The sequence below is a fragment of the Globicephala melas genome, chromosome 15, assembly GCF_963455315.2.
Source record: "Globicephala melas chromosome 15, mGloMel1.2, whole genome shotgun sequence".
Taxonomy (NCBI): domain Eukaryota; kingdom Metazoa; phylum Chordata; class Mammalia; order Artiodactyla; family Delphinidae; genus Globicephala; species Globicephala melas.
In genome coordinates this window covers 16215835-16236987 of record NC_083328.1, presented here as the reverse complement: position 1 = coordinate 16236987, position 21153 = coordinate 16215835, and the positions used below count along the sequence as shown (strand labels likewise).

At 56.3% G+C, this 21153-nt stretch overlaps 3 protein-coding genes across 11 annotated transcripts; 2 read left to right on the top strand and 1 right to left on the bottom strand.

Annotated features, from left to right (window-relative positions):
• The first annotated feature begins 869 nt into the window (after nucleotides 1-869).
• On the top strand, nucleotides 870-8769 carry DOC2A (double C2 domain alpha). Of its 7 annotated transcripts, none has more exons than XM_060284553.2 (11): nucleotides 870-887; nucleotides 3570-3685; nucleotides 4351-4628; nucleotides 4985-5064; nucleotides 5283-5357; nucleotides 5488-5597; nucleotides 6800-7067; nucleotides 7142-7305; nucleotides 7436-7517; nucleotides 7607-7703; nucleotides 7792-8767. In XM_060284553.2, the coding sequence occupies exons 3-11, from the start codon at nucleotides 4364-4366 to the stop codon at nucleotides 7935-7937; spliced, it is 1287 nt and encodes a 428-aa protein (XP_060140536.1). In that variant the 5' UTR covers nucleotides 870-887; nucleotides 3570-3685; nucleotides 4351-4363; the 3' UTR covers nucleotides 7938-8767. The 7 variants fall into 7 exon arrangements, with proteins under 7 accessions (XP_060140536.1, XP_060140537.1, XP_060140534.1 ...); XM_060284554.2 differs by lacking the exon at nucleotides 870-887 and adding an exon at nucleotides 3026-3037; XM_060284551.2 differs by lacking the exon at nucleotides 870-887 and adding an exon at nucleotides 3074-3091.
• INO80E (INO80 complex subunit E) lies at nucleotides 8346-17991 on the bottom strand. Of its 3 annotated transcripts, XM_030871713.3 has the most exons (8): nucleotides 17053-17991; nucleotides 16825-16895; nucleotides 16533-16585; nucleotides 13420-13498; nucleotides 13204-13315; nucleotides 12710-12826; nucleotides 9502-9569; nucleotides 8788-8928 (listed from the first exon to the last, which is right to left on the bottom strand). In XM_030871713.3, exons 1-8 carry the CDS (start codon nucleotides 17131-17133, stop codon nucleotides 8919-8921), a joined length of 591 nt encoding a protein of 196 aa, XP_030727573.1. In that variant the 5' UTR covers nucleotides 17134-17991; the 3' UTR covers nucleotides 8788-8918. The 3 variants fall into 3 exon arrangements, with proteins under 3 accessions (XP_030727570.1, XP_030727572.1, XP_030727573.1); XM_030871710.3 differs by lacking the exon at nucleotides 9502-9569 and having other exon boundaries at nucleotides 8346-8928; XM_030871712.3 differs by lacking the exons at nucleotides 9502-9569; nucleotides 12710-12826 and having other exon boundaries at nucleotides 8346-8928; nucleotides 17053-17983.
• Nucleotides 17326-21023, top strand: HIRIP3 (HIRA interacting protein 3). The gene is given in 9 exon segments (XM_030871698.3): nucleotides 17326-17917; nucleotides 17995-18115; nucleotides 18234-18348; nucleotides 18588-19246; nucleotides 19248-19616; nucleotides 19718-19886; nucleotides 19970-20013; nucleotides 20015-20069; nucleotides 20156-21023. Coding segments are annotated over 9 exon segments (1761 nt in total). The 5' UTR covers nucleotides 17326-17852; the 3' UTR covers nucleotides 20320-21023.
• Nucleotides 21024-21153: the final 130 nt, after the last annotated feature.

Here is a 21153-nt window from a genome sequence, read left to right as displayed (position 1 = left end):
TTAATGGATGGACGAAAAGCCTTTCCACCTCTGGACAAACCAGGGCTCAGAACTGTCTGTATTTTCCCCCGCGACTGGCTGGAACTCCAGCCTCATCCTTGCCTTCGTGCAACAAGGCTTTCTAGAGGTGAGCTGCTGGGCCTGAGCTAAACCCCAGAAGAAGAAAGCAGTGCAGGAAGCAGGGCTGGGCTTCTTGCCCAGCTCGCCCCTCCTTTTACTGCAGGCCCAGGTCTGCCTCTCCCCAAACCCACCCGCTCCTGGACGGTGTCTCCCTTAGTCCTGCCTCCTCCTTTCTTATCCTGGAGAACCTCAGAGGAAACCTAATGGTTGCCTTTATCTAAAAAAAGATATTATTTTAGTGTATTCTTTTGAGTAGGTAACATATGCACATGGTACAAAATAAATCCTCTTCCTGCCCTCCCCTGCCTCACAGCAGCCTCCTCAGAGGTCACCATAGTTACCACTTTCTTGTGCAGCCTTCCAGGAATAATTTATGCGCAAATAAACAAACATATATAAACGCTTTTTTTTTTTTTCCCTCAAATGGCAGCATTCCATTCATGCGCCTCCTTACCTTAGCTTTTTCAGTTACCATGAGATTGTGAAGATGATTCTGTACAAGCACATAAAGGGCCTCTTTCTTGTCATGGCTGCATGTTATTTCACTGTGTGAAATTCTCATAACTGATTGAACCAGTCGTGGACATTTAGGTTGTTTCCAGTCTTTTGCCATTGAAGACATGCTGCCGTTAATAGCCTTGAACTTCTATTATTTTGCTCATGGGCCAAATCCTAGAAGTGGATTTTTTGGATCAAAGAGTCTGACAGTGGCTATGTAACTGAAAGTGGGGTCCGGCTGCTTGCGCAAAAGCCAATAAAGGAGCAAGGTTGGTGCAGAGGAACGTTTGCTTTATTTTGGGTGCTGGCAACCAGTGGGGAGGGTGGACTCCTGTCCAAAGGGCAACTCCCCCCACTGACAATCAGTGGGCAAGAGCTTTTATAGATGGAGGGAGGGGGCTACATGCAGGAACAGCACAGTCAGCTCTGACAGTCATGTTGAAATTGGTCCTGCGGTGGTCTGATCAGTGTCATCTTGATTGTTTTAAGTACAGTTAGTCTTTAGTTCCAGGGTTGATTTGTTCCCATTTCTTGGAGGCCAGTTCTTGGAATTGTGGGAGCTTATGTCATGGCTACAGTCCGGGCATCATGTAGTTAACTTCTTCCACCTGGTGCGGGTTTCAGTATCTACAAGACAGCTCACGGGAGATGGCTCAGAATATTATCTATAGCCCTTGAGAAGGAACTAAGGGTCCTTAACTATGCTTAATGACTAAACTATTATTATTTAGTCTTGCTGGGCTGTTTTCCTTTGTTTCTGCATTTTCTCACTTCTCTGATCAAACGTATTCTTTTTTTAAAAAATTATTTATTTATTTAATTTTTAATGTATTTTTGGCTGCATTGGGTCTTTGTTGCTGCACCGTGGGCTTTTCTCTAGTTGTGGCTAGCGGGGGCTACTCTTCGTTGCGGAGCACGGGCTTCTCATTGCGGTGGCTTCTCATTGAGGAGCACGGGCTCTAGGCACGAGGACTTTAGTAGTTGCGGCACGCGGGCTCAGTAATTGTGGCTCGCGGGCTCTAGAGCGCAGGCTCAGTAGTTGCGGTGCACGGGCTTAGTAACTCCGCGGCACGTGGGATCTTCCCGGACCAGGGCTCGAACCTGTGTCCCCTGCATTGGCAGGTGGATTCTTAACCACTGCGCCACCAGGAAAGCCCTAAACTTATTGTTTGGCTAAAGTTTTCCCACAGACAAAAGGCAGGCTGAGTACACGGAGGGGCAAAGACCTAGGGTCCTGCTCCGTTTCAGCTACAGAGGTGGTGCCCATTTACTCACAGCCTCACCAACACTGTGTGTTAACATTTGCTTTGAATTTCACCATTTGATGGGTGACAAGTGGTATCTCAGCATAGTTTGGTTTTACATTTCTATTACTTTAAAAAAATTGGGGTAAAAATACACATATGAATGAATAGTTGTATCTTAGCTGTTTTCAGGCACAAAGTTCAGCAATGTTAAGTATATTCACATTGCTATGCAACCTAAAATCACAATATTTAGTGATGCCAAACTAGTGCCAGGCCTAGCATGCGGCAGCCTCTGCTCCCCAGTAGTGGGGGAGACAGAAATGGAAACAGACATGACAAACCAGAGACAGCACTGGAAGCTGGGGGCTGGGCTGGGGGTGGGGAGATGTTCCAGTAAGTCTCTTAGGAAGAGGGGGTCCAGGATGACCCCTGAAGAAAGGAAAGATCTTCCAGGCTGAGGAACTTGTATGAGCAAAGGTCCACAGGTCTGAGAGATCCAGGTGTGTTCTGGGAACCGCAAGTAATGGTCCTGAGAGCCAGCAAGATGAGCACGGGGGATGAGATTAGAGAAGTCAGGGTCTTGGGCTGAAGGGCCTTGAATCAGGTCACTGTGAGGACTTTGTCATTGGGGGCTGGCAAGTTTTGGACAAAGGAGAGCCAAGATCAAAGGCTGGAGTTAGACTGACAGGCAGGTGACAGGGCTCAGGTGAGAGACAGCAGAGAGCGGAGGAAGGCCTGCAGGGCTCTGAGGCATTCAGAGCGAAACCCCACGCTCCGCTCCACCTGAAGGACAACTGGAGATGGGAGGGTGAGGGAAGGCGGATTCGCAAAGGAGATGCCATCCCCGAGAAGGGGACTTGGACCCTCGGGGGCTGGGTTGGGTCACAGGAGAGAATCCTGAACAACTAATGGAAGGAGGCGTGGGGGGAAGGCCACAGCCTCAGGCCTCAGACTCTCAGGTTTCCCAGCCAGGGTCCGAGACCCCGAGATTTCAAACCTGGGACCGTAGGCGGATCAGACCCCCTTCCCCAGCCCGTTCCTGGGTCACTGCGGATCTCTAAGCCCCGCCCCCACAGGCCCCGCCCCTACGGATATTTGGTAGGGGAGGGCCAGACACCCTCCCCCCCTCCTCCAAACGCTCTCTGCGGAGGAGGGGCATAAGGACGCGCGAGGTAGGGGGCGGGGAGGGAGGAGGAGCCGGCGTCGCCATGGCAACCAGGCCGGTGGTCTGTCCTGGAGACCCGGGAGGGAAGCTAGGAGAGAGGGGCGGAGGGAGGCTCCGCCGGCTCGGCGCGGGGGCGGCGCGGGGAGGAGTTGGGGAACACCGGGCAGTTCTCACTGTGGGTTCCTGGCGGCGCAGGGAGCCCGTGTGTCTGCGAGCGTGTGTGTGCGAAGTTCTCCTGGGTGAGTGTGCCAGCGCGTGTCTGGGTTTGTGCATGACTGTGGTGTGCGCACGTGGGCACAGGCGTGTGCGCGGGAGTGTCCGTGCAAGATGCGTGTGTCAGCCTGCCCGTGAATGTGTGTGCACCCGTGTGCGCTCCTAAGTGTGCCCGGGCGGGCGCCGGCGGGAGAGTCCCGCCCCCTCCCCAGCCTCCGTCCGCCCCTCCCCGCCCCGCGCCGCCTGCGCCGGCTGCATCCTCGCCTCCACCTCGCTCACCCCCTCCTCCACGCACTTTCTCCTGCTCTCCCTCCCTCTCGGCTCAGACTGCCGGACTCGGCGCTCTTCTCGCCGGCCGCCTTGGGAATCGCCGGCTGCCACCGCCCAGCTCGCACCCGCTGGCCCCCCAGTGCTTGGGCACCTGTTGGAGGCGCAGAGACAGGTGCAGGGGGCTGGGTTGCCGGGGGCGAGAGGGTGAGGGTGAGTGTGTGTTAGCCTGTGTGTGCCCCTGGGGGTGTTCAGCTCTCCGGAGGCTGTAATTTCTGGCTCCTCTGGAGAGCCAGTTTCAGGAGGAAGCATCTGAGGCAGGGGTCCTCACCTTGGATGGCAGCGGATGGGGGCCCAGGCAGGCGGGCAGATCCTGGGGCTGAACGAAGGGACAGTGGGAAGTGAAAACCTAAGAGGTGGGTGACCCCCAGACCAGACAGGCGCCTGGTGCAGAAGGATAGTCAGAGCCTCAGAAAGAGGGGGCAGCTTCAGGGGTAGAGGACCCAGGGCAGACAGAAGCCCAGAATGAGGGGCTGGCGCTGGGAAGAGGACAGAGGGACAATCTAGAGGAAAGTGGGCAAGGCTGAGGTGGAGCCAGGACCTATCTGGGGGGAGTGGGCTGGCAGCCCAGCCCCATGGAGCACAGCTTGGGGTCTAGAGGGCCCAGGCCTTCTGCCGGCCCGTCAGCGGGCACAGGCTGCCCTCTCCCTCAGCACCTAGGAAGGGAGGCCAGTGAGGGCCCACAGACCCTGGCGGGTGCCGCCTGGCCCTCAGCCAGCAGACGGGTAGGTTTGAGAAGTCAGCCCCGGGCTCAAGCTCTCTCGAACCTCCCTCCCCCAGCCAGGGGTGCTGCATGAGGGGCCGCAGGGGCGACCGCATGACCATCAACATCCAGGAGCACATGGCCATCAACGTGTGCCCGGGGCCCATCCGGCCCATCCGCCAGATCTCTGACTACTTCCCCCGCCGGGGACCAGGACCTGAAGGGGGTGGCGGGGGCTTCGGAGAGGCCCCTGCTCATCTGGGCCCCCTGGCCCTGGCACCCCCTGCAGCCCTCCTTGGGGCCACCACGCCCGAGGATGGAGCTGAGGTGGACAGCTATGACTCGGATGATACCAGTGAGTCTGCGGGCTTGAAGGGCCCAGGGTGCTAATGGGGGCCTCCAGGCTTGTGGGAAGGGGATGGGGCCCTGCTGGGGTGGGGAGGCGGCGGGCACCGCCACCACAGCTGCAGTCAGTGGAGATTACAGGTTCAGCTAGGCTCAATATTCAATATTTCTGCTGAGACACTCAACCACCCACAGAGCACCAGTTGCAGCCCAGCCAGGGACCCAGACGTGCACACACAAGCAGGCTGACAGGCACAGACACGCACAAACCTTCACAGCTGGCACACGTAGCAGGCCTGCCCACCTGTCTCTCACACACACCTGTCTTTACGCACGGACTCAGGTTACCTCTTCCCTCTTCTCCAGCCGCCCTGGGCACGCTGGAGTTTGACCTTCTCTACGACCAGGCTTCCTGCACTCTGCACTGTAGTATCCTCAGGGCCAAGGTGGGTACTCCCTGCCCCCCGAGAGCCCTGGCCCTGTTTGCCTCCTACCCTGAGAGGGGTGCGTTTCCATTCTCCTTTCCCTTCCCCAGGCCTGACTCCTGCTCCTCTCCCAGCACCCATCTTGGCTCTCCCGCCCCCAAGGGTCCACACTACAGAGAGAGGGAGGGAGGGTGGGCAGGCTGGGACCTCACAGCCCTCTTCCCTCCCCTCCTCCCCAGGGCCTCAAGCCCATGGATTTCAATGGCCTGGCCGACCCCTACGTCAAACTGCACCTGCTGCCTGGAGCCTGCAAGGTAACGGCCTCCCCCTACCCTCGCCCCCCAGCCTGACCCAGCTTGTGGGTGTGCCCCCAACCTTCGTCTGCCTCCAGCCTCTGTGGGTCTGGGGGACATGTACTGTGAACCCTTCGTCCCCACACCTAAGGCCAATAAGCTAAAAACTAAGACTCAGAGGAACACGCTGAATCCCGTGTGGAATGAGGACCTGACGTACAGCGGAATCACAGATGATGACATCACCCACAAGGTGCTCAGGTGAGGGGTCTGTCCTCCCGGTTACCAACGAGTCCAGCTCAGCACCTCCTTGGGGACAACTGTCATTGGAACCTTCTTTGGTTGGTCGACCCACCTCCCATTAAGCCCTCGGATGCTCTAGAACCATCAGTGGCTCCCTGTCCCCTTCGGGAGCAGGCCAGAATGTTCCCCTGGGTTCCTGCCCTCCAAATAGCTCCTACTGCTCCTCCAACAGAGGACCGCCCTCTTGCGACTGGTCGGGTTCCTATCTCCTGACCTTTGCCTGTCGTGTCTCTTCCTGCTTCCTCTCTCTGCCGGCCTAAATCCCACTCATCATTTGAGGCTCTGCCTCCTCCTGCAATCTTTCCCTGCTCACTGAGACCCCTTCTCAGAGCCCCGACTTAAGTCAGACCTATGCAGCAGAGGTCTGCCCATTCTGCTGCCCTTGTCTCCCTAACATCTCTAAGGAGTGAAGTCTCAAGCGACAGAAACGGGAATGAGGCTTAGGGAGGTTAAGTGACTTGCTCAAGGTCATGTGGTTGCTAGGTGGCAGAGCTGGGAATTGAACACCTCTGCATGACACAGCTGCTCGAGAGTGTCACAGCAGAAGGCAGGGAAAGGGGCTGCAGACCGAGACGGATGGAAGTAAAAGCAATAATCTCTTACTTGCTGGGTTCATGAGTCTCTCCCAGGCTGGCTCCCTGCTCCACACAGGAAAGGACAGGGGCTCTAGGGGGAGGTATGCGCTCCTGGTCCAACTGCTCAAGGCTCCTTCAGGCCTTCTAGCTCTTACATCCTGGACCTGTGACCCACATCCACCAGTGCACACCCTGTGCATGTTCAGTTGGATCCTGTCCCCAGGCCCTGAATGGAGGCTGTGTGTGTGTGTGTGTGTGTGTGTGTGTGTGTGTGTGGTCGCGTTCCCAAGGTTTGTGAGGGCTTCCTCAAGGAGCCGAGCAGGTCCTGATGGGCCGGGGACAGCCTGAGCAGCTGGAAAGGGAGGCGCAGAGGAACAGGGCAAATCAAAACATCCTCCCCCAGCTCCAGGCCTGGTGCTCCCCACACAGCCCTGAGACAGCCCATTTTACAAGTGAGGTGTAGAGTATTTAGGGCAGAGCTGGGACCAGCCTCGAGTGTTCAGAGTTCAGTCGGAGGACCTTTCTCCCAAACTGGAGTGGGGCTCAAGTACCCCAGGGGGCCTTGACCCTGAAGTTCCCTACCAGGATCTCCGTCTGTGATGAAGACAAGCTGAGCCACAACGAGTTCATCGGGGAGATCCGTGTACCCCTCCGCCGCCTCAAGCCTTCACAGAAGAAGCATTTTAACATCTGCCTTGAGCGCCAGGTCCCGGTCTGTGCCAGGCTGCGGGGTACCACGGGAAGGGGGCCCTGGGGAGATCAGGTTTCCAGAACTTTCTCTTTGCCCCCTCAGCTGGCTTCACCCTCTTCCATGTCTGTGGCGCTGAGGGGCATCTCCTGTTACCTGAAGGAGGTGAGCCACCCACAGGGACCGCATCTGGGCGGGAGGTGGTGAGGGTGCCGGCTGACGCCCGCGTCTGCTGGCAGCTGGAGCAGGTGGAGCAGGGGCCTGGGCTGCTGGAAGAGCGCGGGCGCATCCTGCTGAGCCTCAGCTATAGTTCTCGGCGCCGCGGGCTGCTGGTGGGCATCGTGCGCTGCGCCCACCTGGCTGCCATGGACGTCAACGGCTACTCTGACCCCTACGTCAAGACGTGAGCCCTCGCCCTGCCCCGAGGCCCACCCTCCCCTCCCCAGGGACTTGCCACCAGCCCCGTCCTCTTCTGGGCCTGGCCTGTCCCTGACTGACCTGCTGCCCCACCCGTCCCTCCTCCCCCTCGGCAGGTACCTGAGGCCAGACGTGGATAAGAAATCCAAGCACAAAACACGTGTGAAGAAGAAGACTCTAAACCCGGAATTTAATGAGGTAAATGGGGCAGAGGCCAGAAATCGAGCGGGGCTGGGGCTGGGAGTGGGGGCAGAGCCTCATGGAAGGTGTCGCTTGCCCTGTCCCAGGAGTTCTTCTACGAGATGGAGATCTCCACTCTGGCCAGCAAGACTCTGGAAGTCACAGTCTGGGACTATGACATTGGCAAATCCAACGACTTCATCGGTGAGGGAGGAGCCTGCTGGGTGGTGCTGATGGAGGGCAGCCCGGCAGTGAGCCCGGCCCTGATCTTGCCTGCCTCTACTGCTCCCAGGTGGCGTGGCCCTGGGGCCAGGCGCCCGGAGAGAGGCCCGGAAGCACTGGAGCGACTGTCTGCAGCAGCCGGACGCAGCTCTGGAGCGCTGGCACACCTTGACCAGCCAGTTGCCCCCGGCAGCCGGAGCCCTGCCCTCAGCCTGAGCAGGACAGCGGCCGCCCAGCACAGGGCCCTCAGGGCTGGGCCCAGTAGGCAGCCTTCGCACGAGTGTGTTGCACGTTTACACGGGGTGGAGGCCCCACCCCGCACTACTTGTCTTGTTTCGTGTCTCCGTGACCGTGGGTCTGTCTTCTTGTGAGGGACTGTGGAGATCTATATTCACATATGCAAACTTCCTCCTGCCTGACTCGCTACAACAGACAAATATGCAAACCACCCATCCAGAGCACACCTGCAGGGGGGATCCCACAGTGCCCCTGCCCCAAGGACCCGGCTGCTGCTCCTCTCTCCTGCCTCTCCAGGCTGCCCGGCCCCCTCCCCTCCAGGGAGGAGGTCGGATTAGGGGGGGTTTGGAGGAGGAGGTTTCCAAAAATGAAAATGACACACACAAAAAGAGGCACTCCTTTAATGCAGAATCTTCATTAAAAAAACCACCACCACCGAGCCCTGTACAGCTGCCCTTTTAAGTGGGGGGCCACCGCAGGGTCTCTGCCTCTCTGAGAGGTGGCAGATGCTCCTGGCCCACTCATTTAAATAACTGTCCCCTGGATTGGGCTGGGATGTGAAGGCAGGGCCCTTGCCCTCCCTGGAGAGGGCCCACCTTCTGGGGGACATTCATGCATGTTTACGCCTTTTCTGATTGTGTCAGTGGCCACAGCATGGCAACCGGGCGTCAATAAACGTCTCTGCGGAAGCTGGGGGCTCATGTGTGCTGACACAGAGGGCGCTGGGCAGGGGGTCAGGCAGAGGGGTTCACTCCGGGATGTCGATCACCAGGTCATCATCCCCGTCCAGGGCGTCGTCCCCGCTGCCTGCATCGCTGAACATCTGCCGAGGGACAGCGCTCAGGATCGTAGGGGGAGGCATCTTGGGTGGGGGCAGTGGGGCCAGGGCTGCCCCCACGCCGGCCCCAGAACCCCGGCCTGGGAAGGTCAGCGGCCCTCCCACGGGGCAGTCGGGGGGTCCTACCGCCATCTGCAGCAGCGGGGAGAAACACAGGGAGGGCCTGTCAGGGAGGCACTGGGACCTCCAGGAGGCTGGCACTGCCCCTTAAGACAGTTCCAGGGGATGGGCAAGGGGGCAAAGGCTCATTCAAGGGGTAATGGACACAGCCAGGCCAGCCACGGCTGGAATCAGGGAGCCTGCCCCACCTCAGCCCTGCAGAGTCTCACACCAGCAAGTGCGTGGGGGTGAGGGTTGGTGATGGAAGTGCTGATGAGGGTGGCAGTGGAGAGAGTCTCATGGGAAACCAGGAGGGAAAGGCCGGGCCCTGCCCTTGCCAGTCAGGCACTGTGGCTGCCCCTGGGATAGCAGCCAGAGCCAGAGCCAGCCTGGAGTGCCTGCCTGCCCGCCTCTGGGCACCTCCAGTACCACCTGCCACACTGGCCTCCTCTCCCTCCTCCTCCTGCAGGGCTCACTGGTTCGGTGGAGGGTGTCAAAGGTCTTCACCCGCGGCCGTGCGAGGCTTCTACCTCTTGTGTCTGGGAGGGGCCCCTCTTTGGGATCCCCAGAGCCACCGGCCTAGGCCAGGCCCTCCTCTCAGCTCACCTGGACTCCCTGCCTTCAGCCTCTCCCAGATCCAGCTCCTCCTCCGCACTGCAGCCAGAGTAAGCTCTCTAGAACACAGACCTGAGCGCGTCACTCCTGTACTCGGGGGCCTCCGGCTCCTCGCTGCCCTCAGGACAGGCAGTGCCTGAGAACAGGCCAGTCCTTCCACCTGGACTGTCCTTTTCTATTTGTCAAAGGTCCTGCTTTGTGCTCTGAGGCTGGGAAGTGGCCTCTGTCCTGCCCAACCCTCCAGTCCCACCCCTGCCAGGTCCTTCTGAATCCTTCCCAGAGATCTGTGGGCCTCCTGCTTTGCCTGTAGGCACAAACTGAGCACCTAGTATGTGCCAGGTGACTTCCATTAATGATCTCTCACCATTCTGACCACCCTAGAAGGGAGGAGAGGTCATCAGCCAGAGGAGGAAACGGAGGCTTGGAAATGGAGGTTTGAAGGCACAGGCCTGCCAGGTCCCCACCAGGCAGTGTCCAGTCTGGCCCCGGGTGCGGGGATGGCAGTAGTCTTCACAGTGGCCCTTCTGATTGCCTTAACACATTCGGGCCCCTGTGGCCTACTCTCTGCTTCTCAAGGTGGCCCCCTCACCGCCGCTGTTCCTAGGGTGGCATGGAGGGCCAGAGTGGGTTTGTACCTTGGGCGACTGGGGTCTGCCAGGATGGATGACAGGAAGCCCAGCTCTGAACAGCACCCTTGCACCCAGTACCAGGCACTCATGTGCACACACGGGAGCAGATGCACACGCACGACTGAAAAGGCCGGTGGCATGACTGTCCCCCTCCTCTGGCCACCACCTCTTGATTACCTACCCGAGGCCCCATGTACTACCCCTGCTTGGACTGACTTCATGGCCTCCTCAGCGTGACCCATGGTAGTGAATGCTTATCTGTGGCGTACTAGGGACAAGGCACCAGGCTAAGTGTTTTCTCTCTCTTAACTCATTTTATCCTCACAACGACCCCACCGAACAGAGGAGCAAGCGGAGGCTCTGAGAGTTAAATGACGCGCCCAAGTCGCACGGCGAGTGCGTGGAGGAAACCCAGCTAAAACGGGTGAGGCCCAGGCTCCTGACTGACCTGCTTCAGTCTTCACAGCGTCCCCTCCCCTCTCCTCACACCACCACACCCAGAAACTTCAGGGACCCCCACTCTCCTCATAGGACATCCAGCCTTCTATGACCTGACCCACCCTATCCTTCCTACGCTGTTCGCTCTCACCCCTCCGGCTCCAGCCCAAACACCGCTTTTGCCGCGTCCCCCCCTTCCTTCCACAACCGCCTCAGCCTGAATATCCAAATCTCACCCTGGGCTCAAGTGTCACCTGTTCTTTGAGGCCGTCCCTGATTTATCCCCTCCCCCATGCACCGCCATTGGTTTGGGCCCTTTTCCCCTGCCTGCCCCGAACATAGCTCACTGACACGCCTCTGGGTCAGGAGCCAGCACTTCAGAGTCCTGAACTGCCAAGCGCACCCCACGCCACGCCTCCACGCTCTGCTCCAGGTTTCTCTGGCCCGTGCCTTCTCCACCAGTCCGCCCAGCCCAGGAAGCAGAACCCCTGCCAAGTAGCGTGAAGCAGGAGCTGAGCAGTATCGTCACCCATTAGCTACTCATCTTCCAGGCTCAAGGGCCACGGTCACGTGGGAGGAAGTGGCAGAGCTGGGGTTAGAACTCCAGAACCCACACTCCTAACCACAAGGAGGGCTCCCGTTCCACCTCTGGCTCCAGAGTCTCGAGTCTACAGTCCACCCAACTTGAGAGCTGCCAGCCCGGTCCTTATTTCACTTTGACTCAGAGCTGGAAGGGCACTGTGCCTTCCGTGTCCTCATCTCTCCCAGGGCTCAGAGTGCAGAGACCTCTTCTCCTCGCCATCCACCTCCCTGCCCGTGACTTCCAAATACGGCCCCCGTGCGGCCCAGGCTCACGTCACCCAGTTGTCTCGTTGACATTTCCAGACAGCATCTCAAGACATCCAAAGCCAAACCCACCTTCCTTCCCAAACCTGCTCCTCCCACAGTCCTCCCCGACTCAGAAAAGGGCCACTTCTTTGGCTGCTCAGGCCAAAACCCCTGGAGTCACCCTCAACGCCCCTCTCTCTCACAGCCCACACGGCTCTTCCTGGGGCTCATTCTTTGAAAGAGACCCATCACCCACTTTTCACTCTTCCCCCTGCTGCCTGGTTGACCGCAGGAGCCTCCTCAATGGTATCCCCACTTCCATCCTGACCCCCCACCCACCAGCCTATTCACTGCAGTGTCAAGCAATTTTCTTAACATGTCAATCAGATCAGACGCCCCTCTGCCCCACCTTCTCCAGTGGCTCCCGTTTCACTCACAGTACCAGCCAAAACTTCCCAATACCTCCAAGGCCCTCCACAGCCTTGCCCCTCAGGTGCTGTTCTGACCTGCTCTCTGGTCACTCTCCCTCTCACTCTCCTCCGACCACACTGGCCTCCTTCCTAGTCCTTGAAGAAGCCGAACACGTACCCACCCCCAGGGCCCCTGTGCTGGTTCTTCCTGAATGAAACACTTTGCAGAGAGCCAGAGGGCTTTGCTCATTTAAGTCTCTGACCACCCCACTGTAAACATCAGCCCCATGTACTCTGGTGTTTCCCACGCTCTTTACCTGAATCTATTTTTCTACATTGTTACCTATTTATCTTGCTTGTTTCCTGCCTACCCTTCGAGAACATGGGCTCCATGAAAGCAGGGATTTCTGCTTTGTTCGCTATTGTATCTGCAGCACCTAGCACAGTGCCTGGTACACAGTAGACGCTCCGCAACACTGGCTGATTACACGTGGTTTGATCACTCACTTTACAGACACACAATCTGAGACCTAGAGGGTCACGGTCACATGGTTTCTAAGTGGTGCAACCTTGACTTGATTCTAGATCCCACAACTCTGCCCCTCCTTGGGGGCTGCCTGGCAATACAGAACACTTGTGAAAATGAGCCTGGCCCCCAGCCACCTTCACTCTGAGCTCCCCGAGTCTGGGCTTGCCCTGACTGGTCTCACAGGGAGTCTGGGAGCCAGGACTTCTGGGACCCGTCCCTCAGCGCCTAACCCTGGGCTGGGTCCCCAGCAGCAGCCCCAAATCAGCCCTTCAACGTTCTCAGACAGGCCCCCAGCCGTCCTGAGCCTCCCTCAGGTGGCTGTCCTGCCGTTCTGGCCCCTCCCTAACGTCCCCCAAACAGGGTACCTTGAGTTTCCGGGGCAGGCGGGGCCGTTTCTCCCGCTTGGGCCTCAGGGGGCTGGGCTCGGGCAGCTGCAGGGCCAGGTAGTCAGAAGGGAATGGGGGGTAGGTGGGGGAAGCCAGCTGCAGGCGGGAGTGAGGGGATGGAGATGGGAAATGGAGTGGATGGGGTGGGGGTAGAAGGAAGAAATGCAAACAGGAGGAAGAATGGAAAAACAAGAGATGGTGATGAGTGTGGCTCCTGAGAACAGACGGGAGGGGACAGCAGCAGGACTGTGTCCTGGGGTCTCCTCTCCTCAGTCACGTCTGTCCCCATTCCTACACCAGAGAGAAGTAGGCAGCCCCGACTCACACCCCTCCGAGGCACGCTTGCTGGCCACACCCAGACAGATGTTCTTGGTGCTGGGCTGGCTTCACCCTGAGGCCTGGACCCTCTGCCCAAATGATGCCCACCTTATTCCCAGGCATCTGACCATTTCCCACCCTTGACCCCAACTCACCGAGCTCAGGTATGGGGAGGGGGCCCCAGAGGCCTGAAGGGGAAACCCTGTTGAAGGAGGCAGGGAGAGGCTGGTGGGGGAGGGGGCACCCCCCAGCGGAGGGCTTCTCTTCCTGGAGAAAGGACAGGGGAGGGGGTCAGAGGCAAGAGGCAGCCCAGGTACCCTCTCCAACCCCCACCCCCCACCCTCCAGGGAAGAATGATGGCTTCTTCTCACCTCTTAGGGGCTGGCGTGTCCGACAACTTGGATGTCCCCTCTGTCTCGCTGTTATCTGAAGATGCAGTGGCATCTGAGTCTGTGAGGGGGAGGGCTGGTAAGTAGTGGGTGGGAGTCCCTGTCTACCCCAGAGGGGCGTAATCTCAACTCTACGGAAGGGTTCTGGGGAATCTGAAGGGCACACAGGTGTATTCTGGGGAGGCCCACAGCTTCCTTAAAATGTCCTTTACGACCTAATTCCTGCCTGGACTCCTCCCTGGTAACATACTGTCAAGCATTTTCTACGTGCCAGGCTCTGAACAGGTGCTTGACATTCACTGCCTCTCCTTGTCTTCGGAACTATCCAAGGAGGAAAGGGAAGACGTCACCTCCGCTTTTCAGATGCAGTCACGGAGGCTCAGAAAGGAAGGTGTTGGACTGGGACTTGAGCCCAGGCCTCTGACTCCTGACCATTTTATGCTATTCTCTCCTTATTTGCCTAAGCTGTCCAGAGCTTACCTCTGCCCCACTCCACATATGCAGGGTCCTGGTAATTTGCCCCTCAAATCTCTCCTACCTTCACTCACTGCTCCCCATTCCAATTGTCACGAGGTCAGGTCAGCACCATGTCAAAATCACCTGCTAAGCAATCTCACCTCTCCTGCCACCCACTGTCCTCCCCAAGGACAGAACAACATAAAAGGCAAAACTGATCACATCCTTCCCAATGCCTGGAAGCATTTGAAGTGCTTCTTAATATAGCCCCAACCCACCCTTCTGGTCTCCCAACCAAACTGTATTCTTCACATCACACCAACCTATTTTCTCAAAACCAAAATTCATTTCCCAGATTTGTGCCTCTACCTAGAAGGCCCATCATCCACTTAACAGATAACCATTTACACGTAAAATACGTTATTCCCAATTTCTCTGCTCAGATAGATCCTTTAAGAAGCAGATTAGGGCTTCCCTGGTGGCACAGTGGTTGGGAGTCCGCCTGCCGCTGCAGGGGATGCAGGTTCGTGCCCCGGTCCGGGAAGATCCCACATGCCGCGGAGCGGCTGAGCCCGCGCGTCCAGAGCCTGTGCTCTGCAACAGGAGAGGCCACAGCGGTGAGAGGCCCGCGTACCGCAAAAAAAAAAAAAAAAAAAAAAGAGAGAAGTAGATTAAATGCCACCTCTCTGAAAAGTCTCCCAGAATCCCTCAGGCCCAGTTGATGGCTGACTCTTCCAGAACCCTTTACTCTCACTGGTCACGGCTCTCCTCACTCTGCTAGGACATTGTCATATACGGGTGTCTCCCTGACCACACTGTGGGCTTCTCCAGGAGATAAGTGGTGGCTTATGTCTCTGGCTCTTGTTTCTCAGCTATATCCCACTCTGATCATAAACAGGCTGGGTTCCCTCACGCCTCCTATCCTGAAGTCCCCCTCCAAAAGCAAGTTAACTGAAAGACCTCCAGGAAGGAACACGAAGGCAATGAGAAGCTAGAATGAAAGCCAAATATTTTGCCATGATCTACATGAGTTGGCTCCTACCTACTTCTTTGACCTCATCCACTGCCTTCCTATAATATGTAAATGAATAGGTGTTCAATGTTCTAATAAAACATTATTTACAAAAACAAACAATCTAGGGACTTTTCTGGTGGGGCAGTGGTTAAGAATCCGCTGGCCAATGCAGCGGGCATGGGTTCGATCCCAGGTCCAGGAAGAACCCACATGCCGTGGAGCATTTAAGCCCGTGTGCCACAACTACTGAGCCTGCGCTCTAGAGCCCGTGAACCGCAACTACTGAAGCCCGCGCGCCTAGAGCCCGTGCTCCGCAACAAGAGAAGCCACTGCAATAAGCCCGCGCACCACAACGAAGAGTAGCCCCCACTCGCCGCAACTAGAGAAAACCCGCGCGCAGCAACGAACACCGAACGCAGCCAAAAATAAATAAGTAAATAAAACAAAAACAAGCAATCTGGCTAGCTTTTTGCTGACCCTTGCTCTAGACACCATGGAGAGAGGTGATTGCATGTGACATGGCTTATGAGAAAAACTGGGCCACAAAGGCCCACCTTAGGACTTTTTCAAATTGTGGGTATCAACCCAATAGTGAGTCACAAATTCAACTTATTGATTTACAACGAGCACTAAATGGAAAAAAAAAAATCAGTCTAAAAAGTATCAGAACAAACTGCATATAGGGCTCTTAACATTATTTCACTAAATTTTGTTTTATAAGCAAATAAGTACGTGGGGGTTGGTCACGATGTAAAATCTATTATTGGTTGTAAACGGTGCTCAAAAAAAGTTTGAGAACAGTGCTTTATGTGCTTCATCCCTTCTCCTCAAAAAACCTGGTACGTTTTTACCTCAGGGAATCTGCATCTGTGACTCCCTCTGTGGGAAATCTCTCACTCATCTTCACATCTTCTTCTTATCTAGGTCCCAGCTCCAACATTACTTCCTGAAAAAAGCCTTTCTTGAATTCTTTATTAAGATGTTGCCTGCCATCTACTTTTGTATGGTCTGTAACTAAGAACGGCTTTTACATTTTTAAATCGTTGGGGAAAAAGAAACTCCGAAGAAAAATATTTCATGACGTGAAAGTTTTATGATATTCAAATTTCAATATTCATAAATAAAGTTTTATTGAAACACAGCCATACTCACTTATTTAAAACTCACCTATTACTGTTTCTGCACTACAAAGGCAGAGCTGTATAGGCGCAACAGAAATTGTACATTTTGCAAAGCCTAAAATACTTATTACTTGGCCCTTTACAGAGAAAGTTTATCAACCCCCGTTCTACTCCAATCCCTACCACGTAACCCTGATTTTCTTCTTCAAATCTAAAATTCTAGTTTATTTCTTTGCTTACTTACTACCCCCAACGAGAATACAAATTCCAAGAGGCTTTATCCATCTTGGTTACCACTGTATCCTCTGTGCAAAGCCCACTGCCTGAAATACAGCAGATACTCAGTCATACTTGAGTGAAAGAATAGTGAGGAGGACGACAAGCGACTAGGCTTAAGAACCATTGGAGGCTGTATTGGCCTCCGCGGCCTAAAGGGAGGGCCCAGGAAGCTTGCTGGAGTGCCAGGAGCATGTCCTCCACCAATTTTTCACGACCTTGCTCACCAGAGGAGTCTTCATCCACGTTCTCGTACTGCAAAAGTCGGTCTAGGAGGAAACTGAGGGAGAGGGCGGAGAGAACAAGAGTGTTTACTCCCATCTCTGCAATGTTCTCCTGGGCCCTCGTCCCTTCCAGCTGGCCTGTTGGAGCCTCACAACAGCCCCGAGGCAGTTATCATGCATTTAGCCCCGAGGCAGTTATCATGCATTTGTGGCCTATTCCAGGATGGGGTCCGAATGCAGGTCCACAGGAGCCACATCACCCGCTGGCCTCCCTCCTCCCCTCAAAGTGTCTCACCTCTTGTCCCGGGACACCTTCAGCAATTTCCTCTGCGCCTTCCTCAGTTCCTCCTGGAAGCACTCGTGTTCCTGTATTACCGGCAAGGTGGGAGCTGAGCCAACGGCCGTCCGTAAATGGAGCCCGGACGCCGGCCACAGCTCACCCTACTCTCTTCACACACAGGTAAACTGAAGTCTTACGAGCGCCAGGCCTCACCCCCCACCGCCTCACCACCCCAGCACTCACGTAGATGAGGAATTTGAGCTTCCGCTTCAGGTTCCGGTATTTCTTCTTGTAGTCCACTTCGCCGTCCGCCGGCCCGTTCATGACCTGCCCCGGGAGAAGCGCCCCAGCACTGGCCGGGAGCCGGGCTACCCCGAGCCGGCTCAGCCCGGCCTCTCCCACCTCCACTTCCGGAGAGTCGGCTGGGCTGTATCCGCTGGGACTACAACTCCCACCGTGCCCCGCGCCTAGGAATCGTAACCACACCGGCTGCCCTCCCGGGGAATACCGGGAAAGGAACGTTGCTTCCAGGGGATACGCTAAAAATGGCGCCGCGGCGACGCGATGATGTCACAAAGATGGCGGACGCTGGAGGGCACCCTTACTGATTCGAAATGTGCTTAGCGATTTGAAGCCACGAGAACGCATTCCTCCTCGGATTCCTAGTCTCCTGGCGAGGACGCCCTTTTCCTTCTGTCTTTCAAAATCACAGATGCCTAGTTGCTGCCCGTGACCACGAACAGAGGCAGCGTCCCGGGTTGATTGTTACATCCAAAGGTGTAGCCGGCTCCCAATCGGTTTCTAACGAGAATTCTCCTTCAGAAGAGATTCGTTCTAAGAAAAGGAAGGAACCGCGAGACTCTCCAACTGCCCGCGGAAGGCAAGTTTTGTCTCGCAAAGTTTTGGGTCCAAGCGGCCCGTGACGGATACTCAACGGTCTTCCACCTCACGGCGCCACGATACTGCGCGTGCGCAAGCTCCTGTCAAACGTTTTTCTTCCGAGAAGAAAAACGGCGGGAGCCGCCGGTATCAGGTGGAGCAAAATGGCTCGGGAGAATGAGATGCAGGAGTTCACCCGTAGGTTCTTCCAAGGCCGCCCGGACCTCAGGTGCACCGGAGGTTGGAGGCGGGGTTGTAAAGGGTAGGGGCGGGACAGGGACTCCATCGTGACACGTGTTTCCGCAGCACGCTTACGCACTCCATCGTGCGGCGGAGGTTCTTGGCTCACGCGGGCCGCGACCACCTGGAGCCCGAGGAGAAGCAGACGCTGAAGCGGCTAGTGGAGGAGGAGCTGCTGAAGATGCAGGTGTGGGCCCGAGCCTGGGCCACCGCAGGCGGGGGTTGTGGCCGTGGAGGAGGGGCCTGAGAGCGGTGGGGCAGAACACAACCTTGATACACGTGATGCTCTCTTGATGCACACACAGGTGGATGAAGCGGGTGGCAGGGAAAAGAGGCTCGACGTTGCCAAGAAGGCCAAGAGGTCTCCCATCCCCTGCCGTGACCCAGCGAGAAAAAGGTTCCGTTTCAATTCGGAGTCAGGTTAGTGCCTTGTGCATAGTTGGTTCATGTTAAAGGTATTTATTGTGCGTGTGTTATGTTCCAAGGCCTTAGGTGAGGGCGCGTGGCCCGTGAGTCAGGAGCCAGGAACAGGGTGGACTGAGAGCTGTTTCCTACTGCCCTTCCCTCCATCAGAGCAGGATTCAAGGCAACCAATCCCAAGTGGAGGGAGAAGGGACAGGAGGAACCTGTCCCAACCTCCTCTTCTCTCCACATTCCAGAGCCCAGCTCTGCAGCCTCCAGTCCAGACTGCTTCGGCCTCCCAGCAAAGAATGGGATGGCAGCAGAAGTCAGTCCAGCCGAGGATGAGAATCCAAAGCGAGCCTCAAAGAAAGCAATTGAGGAGAGCAGTGACGAGGAAGAACAGCAGAGGGACCTGACTGCAAAAATGGGATTAGAGAAGGAGGAGGTGAAGGGGAGCAGTGAGGAGGAGGAAGAGGGCTCTGCCAGAAAGAGTAAGGTCTGGAAAGAAGAAAGCAGTGAGGAAGAGGAAGATGAGAAAAAGGAAGAGAAGGAGGAGGAGGAAAAGGAGTCCAAGGACAGGACTAGGAAGAAGCCTGGGACAAAGAACAAGCAGGCACCAGGCAAGGCCTCAGCCAGTAGGAAACAGGCCAAGGAGGAGAGTGAAGACAGTGAGGAATGTGCCCAGGGGCCAGGAAAGAAGGCAAAGGGAAAGAAAGGAGCTAAAAGCCACCAGGAGAGTGAAAAGGAGAGTGAGGAGGAGGAGACCCTAGCCAAGAAGAAAGAGAACAGAGAGGAAGAAGAGGATTGGAAACTCACAGCCCAGAGCAGTGGAGGTCAAAGGTCCTCCTCTTTGGAGGAGAGGAGCTGTAAGCAGAAAAGCAGGGCATCAAGACTGCTGGGATCCCCGGGGGGACAGAGAGGAACAGAAGGAAAGATCAGCAGCAGGCAGTGGGAATAGTAGTGGGGAAGATGAAGAGCCCCTAGTGCAGAGGAAGAGCAAAGACAAGACCCAGTGGAAGGGTGGGAAAAGGCAGAGTGGAAGCAGTGAGGAGGATGGGAAAGACAGCTGGAGGAAGATGACGCCAACTACTGGAAAGACAGCCAACGTGGGCAGTATCAATGGTGAGGCAAGTGACTCGGAGAAGGAGGTGAGTGACAGCGAGGCAGAGGGAACCCCCAAGAAGGAGAGGAAGAACCGCTCTTCCAAGAAGAGCTCCAAGAAAGGCAGGACACGAAGCTCCTCCTCCTCTTCCACAGATGGCAGTCCAGAACATAAAGGCAGGAAGGTGAGGGCTGAAGATGGGGTGGGAGGCTACCATCCAGGAAGAGGGAGACCCTGACTCAAGCCCAAAAGGCTTGGCCTTCAGCTGCTATCTTCCCTTGCCAGGCTGGCTCTGGTCGCCCTGGTGAGGACCACCCATCTGTGATGAGGCTAAAGCGCTACATTCGGGCCTGTGGGGCTCATCGAAACTACAAGAAGCTGCTGGGCTCCTGCCGTTCACACAAGGAACGCCTGAGTGTTCTCCGGGCAGAACTGGAAGCCCTGGGCATGAAGGGTGAGGCTGGGCGTGCCCTGGGGGCTGCAGGAGAAGGCCTTGGCTGCTGGGGAGGAGAGGATCACGAGCTTCTTCTGCCCCAGGTAACCCTTCCTTAGAGAAGTGTCGGGCCCTGAAGGAGCAGCGGGGAAGAGGCAGCTGAGGTAGCCTCCTTGGACATTACCAACATCATCAGTGGTTCAGGTGAGGGGCTTCCTTCCACTGTCCAGGAGCAGATGGGGCATGGACTTTCTCAGGCAACTCATCTCCTGCTTTCTCATCCCCTCTAGGCCGGCCACGCAGACGCACAGCCTGGAACCCTGCAGGAGCAGCAGCCCCACCAGGGGAGCTATACTGCAGGACCCTGGACTCAGAGGAAGAGCGGCCCCGCCCCCCACCCCCAGACTGGTCACATATGCGTGGCATCATCAGCAGTGATGGCGAGAGCAACTGAGCTCCCCCTGTCCCCAGGAGGGACTTTGCACTTGTAGAAAGCATATACAGCATACCCACCCCAACTCTGCCTGCAGAGCAGAAGCAGCTTTCTTCGGAGAAGACTCGCAGCTCCCAGGGACACAAGTTATTGGGATTCTACTTCTCAGCTTCACATTCCCAGTGTAAAGTGTTTACAGGGATTTATTTTTGAAGACTCAATAAAGGAGTGTTTGAATCACCTCATCAAAACTGGTCCCCCACTCTCACCCCCTGTACTTTGGTCCAGGAAGCTGAGGAGTAGCCACTGTCCCCCTGATCTGGTTCCCTTTAATTTCCCCCAGATTCTCCAAAGAAAGTCCCAGCCTCCTGACCCTGCCATCCAGTCTGCCACCAGGCTTGATTCAAAAAGAGTGTGGCTGCTTTCTCCAGCCTGACCAGTGGGCCCCTCTGACCACCCTGCTTTTATTTATTTACTTAGGCCACGCTGTGTGGCATGTGCGATCTTAGTTCCCCAAACAGAGATCAAACCCATGCCCCCTGCAGTGGAAGCAGGGAGTCTTGATCACAGGACCGCCAGGGAAGTCCCTGACCACCCTGCTTTTAGTTGTCTGATAACCTAAAGCTTAGTTGGGAGGAAGATCTGAATAACTGGCCTTAAGAAGAATGTGAAGCACAAAATGAAAGGTCTTGGGAACAGCTATTGTTTATGTCTTTCTTCCCCTTTCTGGAAACAGCCACTTAGTCCACGGGCCGACTCTTTCAGCCTTAAAGCGGTGGGTACAGGGTCTAAACCCGACCAATCAGAGCACCCCAGGCCTCTGGCTACAGATCAAACCAATGAAGTCACTTCAGG